This window comes from Poeciliopsis prolifica, unplaced genomic scaffold (assembly GCF_027474105.1).
Source record: "Poeciliopsis prolifica strain line A6 unplaced genomic scaffold, Auburn_PproV2 SCAFFOLD034, whole genome shotgun sequence".
In the NCBI taxonomy this organism is placed as follows: Eukaryota; Metazoa; Chordata; class Actinopteri; order Cyprinodontiformes; family Poeciliidae; genus Poeciliopsis; species Poeciliopsis prolifica.
Window position 1 is genome coordinate 807,501 of NW_026562409.1, and position 10,000 is coordinate 817,500.

Genomic DNA, 10,000 nt, shown 5'->3' on the forward strand with positions numbered 1-10,000 from the left:
CATGAAGGTCATGATTTTATCTCTTATTTTAAACTATAAATAACTGATCTCCAGCGAGCCGCTCTGGTCCGCGGCTTCTTCCGGCAGAGTTTTCACGCTTCCGGTTTTGGCTCCGTTCAGCAGCAGCGGGACTGTCGGAACCGAGCCGGTCAGGACCGACCCGGTCCGAACCGAGCCTGTCAGAACCGAGCCGGTGAGGGCCGGCCCATCAGCCGGTTCCGTCCCTCTGGGCTCGGACCGGTCCGGGCTCGGACTCTCCGCGGCCTGGCGCGGGAAGCCGCCGTTCCCATTGTGATCTCGGGTGATCTGGTAGATCTCAGTCATTTCAGACGCGTCTTCATCGTCGTCCTCGTGGCGGACGGCCCGCCGCAGACTCTCCCGGGGCAGCAGCGCCCGCCGCCCCTCGTCCTGCGGCCGCGGACCTTCCGCCGGTTCGTGACTCTCCACTTTCCGGGTTGAGCGGCACAGCGCCTTCCGGAAGCCTCTCTTGAAGTTGTCGGACAGGAAGCCGTAGACGATGGGATTGGCGCAGCTGTTGGCGTAACCGAGCACAACCACGAAGTAGTAAAGGCCCTGATAGTCGGACGGCAGCGACACCAGCAGGTTGATGATGTTCAGGGCGTAGAAAGGCAACCAGCAGAGGACGAACACCGCCACCACGATCACCACCATCCGCGTCACTTTCCGCTCCGACTTCCGCCTCTTGGTTGAGGTGGCGTGGACCTTTTTTCCCGAGCTGCGGATCTTGAAGACGATGAGCAGGTAGCAGAGGCAGATGATGAGCAGCGGGCAGAAGAAGCCCACCGTGGAGGTGTAGATGATGAAGGCGGCCCGCCAGATGTTGGCCGGCTGCGGCCAGCTGATGTTGCAGGTTCCTCCCGCCTTCTGGATGTTGGCGAAGATCACCACCGGAAGAACCACCAGGAAGGACAGAGCCCACACGGTACAGTTCACCACTTTGGCCACCGGAGGGCGCCGCCACTTGGAGGAGCGGATGGGGTGAACCACGGCGAGGTAGCGGTCGACGCTCATGACGGTGAGGCAGAAGATGCTGGTGAACTGGTTGATGGAGTCGACGGTCATGACCAGTCGGCACATGAAGGGTCCGAAGGGCCAGGCCTGCAGCGAGTTCTGGACGGCCAGGAAGGGCAGGCCCAGCATGAACAGCTCGTCTGCGATGGCCAGGTTCAGGATGTAGATGTTGGTGACCGACTCGGTCTTGGAGTAGTGCAGCACGATGTGGATGACCAGCGTGTTTCCGCCCAGGCCGACGACGCAGACGACCACGTAGATGAGCGGGATGAGGACGGCGGCGGCGCTGGGCCCGCCGCCGTCCAGGGCCGTGGAGTTGGTGGCGTTGAGCAGCGAGTCGTTCTGGTCGTTGAACAGGAACTGCGGAACGGCGGGCGCGGCCCCGCCCGGCGAGGCGCCCCCCATGTTGAGACGCTGCGCTGCGGACAGAAAACCAGACGCTCTGATTCAGACAGATCCAGATCCGGTCCAAAAGAACCCAGACGGATAATTAAACATTCAGTTTTATTCATGTTCAATTAACATGAATAAAATGACATCAAGAGGAATTATAATATTAAACATTCAGAATAAAATCTCTGATAATTTCACTTTGAAATAATTTGTTCCCAGCAGAGATTTGACCGACATCATGACAATATTTCATCATATTTGGTGTTTTGATGATTTTTATGATGAAATTCAACAAAAAATGTTTGTTAGTTTCTCAGTTGTTTTATGATATTTTGAAGCTGAAATGTTCCTACATGAAACTAAACTGATTATTTCTTTGTTTTATTGAGTTCAGATCTTTTTAAAGCCGCGATGATGGCAGATCGGGTTTAATATCTCATCTCTCAGCATCAAGTCAAGAAGCAATTTGAATTTAGCAGCAAAAAATCAAAAACTATGAAACATGTGAGCCTGTTGGTGGAAGGATGATCACTGCTGATGAGGCAAACGTGGAGCAATTAAAGCCCGGCAGCTTGGAGAGAAAACCAGCAGAAACACAAAGTTCACCGCCATCATTCATCCTCTCATCCATTCAGCCATTCATCCATTCATGCCCTCATCCATTCATCCATTCATCCATTCATGGAGTGAATGGATAATTCTTTCAACGTTTCTTTGTTTTGTGTTTCTTGCCAGTGAAAAACATTTTAATCTGAATGAAGTTTTTCTTTTTTCTCAGTTTTTCTCATTTCATTTATGATTCATTTCAAAATTATTCAACATGAACTGATTTTATGATTAAATGTTTCAGAGTTTCAGTCGTTTCTTTAAACTCGTCTGTTGATTTAAATTTAAACCCATTTTATCAGTTTTCACTGCATGGCTGCTTGTTTGTGTTTTTAATATTTAATATTCCATTTTGGTGTCAAATCATTTTTATTCTCACTTCTGTGTAAAAATGTGAAGATTTATAAATTCCTCTTCGTCTCTCAGGTCATTATTGAGCCGTTTTCTAGCAGCAGTTCAACGTTTCCTTTAGTTCATCACAGCAGCCGTTAAACACGTCGATTCAAAGACGACCAGAGAAACAAACTGCAGCATTAAAGCTCTGTAACAAATCCAGCAGAATTATAATATTTGCAGTTGCAACAATAAATCCAGAGTAGAAAGAGCTAAAACATGTCAGTGAATGTTCAAACCTGCCCACTGACGTCTCTGAGGTTTTCAGTAAATGTATATTTTTAATCAAATTTGAGGCTCAGTTTCTCCAGGATGGAAACAAATCAACAATTAATGATTTCCAATCCGTCTGCTGGTGAAAACTTCCTATTTAACTCACAGAAATCATTAATCTACTCAGATTACAGCCGGTGGAACATAAATAAAACATTAAATGCTGATAAAACTCTTTTGTCAAAGGTTTCAGAAACAAACCATGTTTTCTTCAAACCTCAACTCAAACTGATCTCTACCGTTTTCAATAATCTCCAGTTTCTTGTGATTTCGCTAAATAATCTGGGCGCCATGGAAACCAAGAGGAGAAGCATCATAAATCAGACAAAACCAAATTAATTCAGACGGATTTTCCCCCCGGTGGAAACGGCTGAGAAAGGAGAACAAAAAGTCGACTCTCAGACTGCAGAGAAGAAGAACCATTAAAATCCAAAAGGTTGAATTGAACTCGTCTAAAATGATCATGTAGTTAAAATGACGGGAGTTTTTTCAGTGCAGCTCTTCACATGTTGTTTGATCTCAGGAGGAAATTTGACTGATTTTGTTACATTTAGTTTACAAATAAATAATTTGTTTACTTTTTCTTTCTTTCCTGCTAATTCCCAGAAAGTTACCGTAAGACTCTTCAGATGATGAAGATCTCTAAATGATCTTTCTTCCAGAACCAGCCGGTTTTCTGCTGGATTTCGTTCATTTGGATAAATCTGATGTCAACAAAAATCTGAAATAAAAATAAAGCTGATGAATGCAGAAGTGCTGAAAAACTCCCAGATTAAAAGCAGAAGAAGAACATGAAGCGTCCTGATTGGTGGAGGCGCCGCTAATTAGAGCTGCAACCATTATTTCAATAATCAATGACTCTATCGATCATCCTGACCATTAATCAGATAAAATCATAGAAATTAATAACTTTCAGCTTCTGGATTGTAAAGAAAATAATTTGTGAGCTGAGATTAAAAGTCATACTGAGAAACTAACAGTTTAGATTAAATTTAAGTAAACATTATGAAATATTAGCAGGCGGTGAATGTAAAAATGTGAACCAAGTTTCGAAACTTGTTTTCATCTAAATATAAAAAAAGAAATGAATAATATTTATTACAGTTATGAATCTAAGGACTTTGATGACAAATAATAACTAATTTTAAAATATTGGATATTTAGGAGATTTGATCAACTTTTGGTTGAGTAAAATGTTTTTCAGTTCATTTCATGAAAAGCTATGAGATCATATTCACTTCCAGGATGTAAGAAAACATTTCTTTGCACTTTTCACAGATAAAATCACAAAGTGCTTCATAAAACATGTTAGAAAACATAAAACCGTCAGATTCAGCTAAAGCCTGTCTGCTTTTAGAAATAATAAATGGAATCAACGCGACGTGAAAACAGTCAGGTAGAAACGACGGGATTTAAACCGACGACCAAACATCCAGAGGCTGAGGTTCTGTGCTGCTGAGCCGCTTGGCGTCTCCATCGCTCCTCGCTGCGTCTCCTCGCTCCGTCTCCTCGCTGCGTCTCCTCGCAGCATCTCCTCGCAGCGTCTCCTCGCTGCGTCTCCTCGCAGCGTCTCCTCGCTCCGTCTCCTCGCTGCGTCTCCTCGCTCCGTCTCCTCGCTGCGTCTCCTCTCAGCGTCTCCTCGCTGCGTCTCCTCTCAGCGTCTCCTCGCTCCGTCTCCTCGCTGCGTCTCCTCTCAGCGTCTCCTCGCTGCGTCTCCTCTCAGCGTCTCCTCGCTGCGTCTCCTCGCTCCGTCTCCTCGCTGCGTCTCCTCGCTGCGTCTCCTCTCAGCGTCTCCTCGCTGCGTCTCCTCGCTGCGTCTCCTCGCTGCGTCTCCTCGCTGCGTCTCCTCTCAGCGTCTCCTCGCTGCGTCTCCTCTCAGCGTCTCCTCGCTGCGTCTCCTCGCTCCGTCTCCTCTCAGCGTCTCCTCGCTGCGTCTCCTCGCTGCGTCTCCTCTCAGCGTCTCCTCGTTGCGTCTCCTCGCTGCGTCTCCTCTCAGCGTCTCCTCGCTCCGTCTCCTCGCTGCGTCTCCTCGCTGCGTCTCCTCTCAGCGTCTCCTCGCTCCGTCTCCTCGCTGCGTCTCCTCGCAGCGTCTCCTCGCAGCGTCTCCTCGCTGCGTCTCCTCGCAGCGTCTCCTCGCTCCGTCTCCTCGCTGCGTCTCCTCGCTCCGTCTCCTCGCTGCGTCTCCTCTCAGCGTCTCCTCGCTGCGTCTCCTCTCAGCGTCTCCTCGCTGCGTCTCCTCTCAGCGTCTCCTCGCTCCGTCTCCTCGCTGCGTCTCCTCTCAGCGTCTCCTCGCTGCGTCTCCTCTCAGCGTCTCCTCGCTGCGTCTCCTCGCTCCGTCTCCTCGCTGCGTCTCCTCGCTGCGTCTCCTCTCAGCGTCTCCTCGCTGCGTCTCCTCGCTGCGTCTCCTCGCTGCGTCTCCTCGCTGCGTCTCCTCTCAGCGTCTCCTCGCTGCGTCTCCTCTCAGCGTCTCCTCGCTGCGTCTCCTCGCTCCGTCTCCTCTCAGCGTCTCCTCGCTGCGTCTCCTCGCTGCGTCTCCTCTCAGCGTCTCCTCGTTGCGTCTCCTCGCTCCGTCTCCTCGCTGCGTCTCCTCGCTGCGTCTCCTCTCAGCGTCTCCTCGCTGCGTCTCCTCGCTGCGTCTCCTCGCTGCGTCTCCTCGCTGCGTCTCCTCTCAGCGTCTCCTCGCTGCGTCTCCTCTCAGCGTCTCCTCGCTGCGTCTCCTCGCTCTCTCTCTCAGCGTCTCCTCGCTCTCCTCGCTGCGTCTCCTCTCAGCGTCTCCTCGTTGCGTCTCCTCGCTGCGTCTCCTCTCAGCGTCTCCTCGCTCGTCTCCTCGCTGCGTCTCCTCTCAGCGTCTCCTCGCTCCGTCTCCTCGCTGCGTCTCCTCGCTGCGTCTCCTCTCAGCGTCTCCTCGCTCCGTCTCCTCGCTGCGTCTCCTCGCAGCGTCTCCTCGCAGCGTCTCCTCGCTGCGTCTCCTCGCAGCGTCTCCTCGCTCCGTCTCCTCGCTGCGTCTCCTCGCTCCGTCTCCTCGCTGCGTCTCCTCTCAGCGTCTCCTCGCTGCGTCTCCTCTCTCCTCGCTGCTCTCCTCAGCGTCTCCTCGCTGCGTCTCCTCTCAGCGTCTCCTCGCTCGTCTCCTCGCTGCGTCTCCTCTCAGCGTCTCCTCGCTGCGTCTCCTCTCAGCGTCTCCTCGCTGCGTCTCCTCGCTCCGTCTCCTCGCTGCGTCTCCTCGCTGCGTCTCCTCTCAGCGTCTCCTCGCTGCGTCTCCTCGCTGCGTCTCCTCGCTGCGTCTCCTCGCTGCGTCTCCTCTCAGCGTCTCCTCGCTGCGTCTCCTCTCAGCGTCTCCTCGCTGCGTCTCCTCGCTCCGTCTCCTCTCAGCGTCTCCTCGCTGCGTCTCCTCGCTGCGTCTCCTCTCAGCGTCTCCTCGTTGCGTCTCCTCGCTGCGTCTCCTCTCAGCGTCTCCTCGCTGCGTCTCCTCGCAGCGTCTCCTCGCAGCGTCTCCTCGCAGCGTCTCCTCGCTGCGTCTCCTCGCAGCGTCTCCTCGCTCCGTCTCCTCGCTGCGTCTCCTCGCTCCGTCTCCTCGCTGCGTCTCCTCTCAGCGTCTCCTCGCTGCGTCTCCTCTCAGCGTCTCCTCGCTGCGTCTCCTCTCAGCGTCTCCTCGCTCCGTCTCCTCGCTGCGTCTCCTCTCAGCGTCTCCTCGCTGCGTCTCCTCTCAGCGTCTCCTCGCTGCGTCTCCTCGCTCCGTCTCCTCGCTGCGTCTCCTCGCTGCGTCTCCTCTCAGCGTCTCCTCGCTGCGTCTCCTCGCTGCGTCTCCTCGCTGCGTCTCCTCGCTGCGTCTCCTCTCAGCGTCTCCTCGCTGCGTCTCCTCTCAGCGTCTCCTCGCTGCGTCTCCTCGCTCCGTCTCCTCTCAGCGTCTCCTCTCAGCGTCTCCTCGCTGCGTCTCCTCTCAGCGTCTCCTCGCTGCGTCTCCTCGCTGCGTCTCCTCGCTGCGTCTCCTCTCAGCGTCTCCTCGCTGCGTCTCCTCGCTGCGTCTCCTCTCAGCGTCTCCTCGCTCCGTCTCCTCGCTGCGTCTCCTCTCAGCGTCTCCTCGCTGCGTCTCCTCTCTGCGTCTCCTCTCAGCGTCTCCTCGCTGCGTCTCCTCGCTGCGTCTCCTCTCAGCGTCTCCTCGCTGCGTCTCCTCTCAGTGTCTCCTCGCTGCGTCTCCTCGCTGCGTCTCCTCGCTGCGTCTCCTCTCAGCGTCTCCTCGCTGCGTCTCCTCTCAGCGTCTCCTCTCAGCGTCTCCTCGCTGCGTCTCCTCGCTGCGTCTCCTCGCTGCGTCTCCTCGCTGCGTCTCCTCGCTGCGTCTCCTCGCTGCGTCTCCTCGCTCCGTCTCCTCTCAGCGTCTCCTCGCTGCGTCTCCTCGCTGCGTCTCCTCGCTGCGTCTCCTCGCTGCGTCTCCTCGCAGCGTCTCCTCGCTCCGTCTCCTCGCAGCGTCTCCTCGCTGCGTCTCCTCTCAGCGTCTCCTCTCAGCGTCTCCTCGCTGCGTCTCCTCGCTGCGTCTCCTCGCTGCGTCTCCTCTCAGCGTCTCCTCGCTGCGTCTCCTCGCTGCGTCTCCTCTCAGCGTCTCCTCGCTGCGTCTCCTCGCTGCGTCTCCTCTCAGCGTCTCCTCTCAGCGTCTCCTCTCAGCGTCTCCTCTCAGCGTCTCCTCGCTGCGTCTCCTCGCTGCGTCTCCTCTCAGCGTCTCCTCGCTGCGTCTCCTCTCAGCGTCTCCTCTCAGCGTCTCCTCGCTGCGTCTCCTCGCTGCGTCTCCTCGCTGCGTCTCCTCTCAGCGTCTCCTCGCTGCGTCTCCTCGCTGCGTCTCCTCTCAGCGTCTCCTCTCAGCGTCTCCTCGCTGCGTCTCCTCTCAGCGTCTCCTCTCAGCGTCTCCTCGCTGCGTCTCCTCGCTGCGTCTCCTCACAGCGTCTCTTCGCTGCGTCTCCTCTCAGCGTCTCCTCGCTGCGTCTCCTCGCTGCGTCTCCTCTCAGCGTCTCCTCGCTGCGTCTCCTCGCTGCGTCTCCTCGCTGCGTCTCCTCGCTGCGTCTCCTCGCTCCGTCTCCTCGCTGCGTCTCCTCGCTGCGTCTCCTCGCTGCGTCTCCTCGCAGCGTCTCCTCGCTGCGTCTCCTCTCAGCGTCTCCTCTCAGCGTCTCCTCGCTGCGTCTCCTCGCTGCGTCTCCTCTCAGCGTCTCCTCTCAGCGTCTCCTCTCAGCGTCTCCTCGCTGCGTCTCCTCGCTGCGTCTCCTCGCTCCGTCTCCTCGCTGCGTCTCCTCTCAGCGTCTCCTCGCTGCGTCTCCTCACAGCGTCTCCTCGCTGCGTCTCCTCGCTGCGTCTCCTCGCTCCGTCTCCTCTCAGCGTCTCCTCGCTGCGTCTCCTCGCTCTGTCTCCTCGCTGCGTCTCCTCGCTGCGTCTCCTCGCTGCGTCTCCTCGCTGCGTCTCCTCGCTCCGTCTCCTCTCAGCGTCTCCTCGCTGCGTCTCCTCGCTGCGTCTCCTCGCTGCGTCTCCTCGCTCCGTCTCCTCTCAGCGTCTCCTCGCTGCGTCTCCTCGCTCTGTCTCCTCGCTGCGTCTCCTCGCTGCGTCTCCTCGCTGCGTCTCCTCGCTGCGGCTCCTCGCTGCGTCTCCTCGCTGCGTCTCCTCGCAGCGTCTCCTCTCAGCGTCTCCTCTCAGCGTCTCCTCGCTGCGTCTCCTCGCTGCGTCTCCTCGCTGCGTCTCCTCGCTGCGTCTCCTCGCTGCGTCTCCTCGCAGCGTCTCCTCTCAGCGTCTCCTCTCAGCGTCTCCTCGCTGCGTCTCCTCGCTGCGTCTCCTCGCAGCGTCTCCTCTCAGCGTCTCCTCTCAGCGTCTCCTCGCTGCGTCTCCTCGCTGCGTCTCCTCGCTGCGTCTCCTGGCTGCGTCTCCTCGCTGCGTCTCCTCTCAGCGTCTCCTCGCTCCGTCTCCTCTCAGCGTCTCCTCGCTGCGTCTCCTCGCTCCGTCTCCTCGCTGCGTCTCCTCGCTGCGTCTCCTCGCTGCGTCTCCTCTCAGCGTTTCCTCTCAGCGTCTCCTCGCTGCGTCTCCTCGCTCCGTCTCCTCGCTCCGTCTCCTCGCTGCGTCTCCTCGCTGCGTCTCCATGTGTGAACAGACTTCATGTGGGAGGAACTTCGTCTGTCACCATGGAAACCTGAACCAGTTCCAGATGCTGAGCCGATTCACCGAGTCTCAAACCGAACGGGTCGGACTGAACCAGGGGGCGCCGGCTCCCCTCCTCCTTCATGACCTTTCAGTTTCACCCTGAAGCTCAAGCTGCAGAGAAACAAACGCACCTTTTCCAGGAAGAATCTGACATAAATGATTTAGTTCCTGGAACTCTGCAGACTGCATCGGTTTCCTCTCCGTTCAAACAGATCAATCATACATGATGAATCTCAGCTCACTCTCCTCTGACAGGCTGCAGAATAAAATACAAACCTGAAAAACTGAATTCATGTCAATAAACACGTTGAGCAACATAGAAACTGTTCCTCTGAACGCTGGTGGGATTTACCCAGATTATCTGATAGATTAACAATTAATTAGGAGACATGACCCAGAGATTCTCCTTTTCGATACTAGAGGCCAAGTTAAATTGTAAAATAGATAAATAATAAAGTAAAATGAAGCAAGTAGATACTTAAGTAAAATATAGAAATTGTACAGGAATAAACCAGATGTTGGTGCAGATAAAGTTAAAAAGATTTCAGATTATGCAGATAATCCCAGAATCAGACAGATATAGAAACATATTAGTTCCAGTTTCAGATGTAAACAGATTAACAGCAAACTGAGATTTTTTCTGAGAAATCTTCTAACAGTTCAGACTCAAAAGCTGTTTTCCCTCCTGATGGTCGGGTCGACCCGGTTCTACTGGAACCAGAACATCTGCTCCGTTTCCAGCTGCTGTGGTTCTGACCCAAACCAGCCTGTTCCCCTCCTGGCCTGTGGGGGCGCTGCACCAACAACCACTGCAGGAAACAACACTAAAACCTCTGAAGACACTGAGAGCAACTTCCTGTTTCACCAGATGAAACAAGATGGAGGCGTCAGAGTTTAGTGATTTCTCTTTAGTCTTTGGCTGAAGACCAGGAGCCATTTCTGCTGCTAGCGCTAGGCTAGCATGTTAGCTTTGGTTGTATTTACCCAGAATGCCCTGCTGTCGTCCACTTCTTGCTTTAGGAGCGGTCTCTGGTCCTCTTGGCGTTCACATTCAAACCAAACCCAGACCGAGGTTTGGAGAACCAGGGGTCAGAGGTCAACTAGCGCTCAGACCTCTCCAACCGAACCGGACTTT

The 10,000-nt window shown here is 54.7% G+C and overlaps 1 protein-coding gene across 1 annotated transcript in view; it reads right to left on the bottom strand.

Annotated features, from left to right (window-relative positions):
- The window catches only part of sstr3 (somatostatin receptor 3), a 15,899-nt gene that overhangs the window by 600 nt on the left and 5,299 nt on the right, over positions 1-10,000 (bottom strand). Inside the window, exon 3 of the mRNA XM_055051884.1 lies at positions 1-1,451. This exon is cut by the window's left edge and continues 600 nt beyond it. Within this exon, the coding sequence (XP_054907859.1) occupies positions 34-1,451 (1,418 nt within the window). The 3' untranslated portion in view covers positions 1-33. The remainder of the gene's footprint in view (positions 1,452-10,000) is intronic.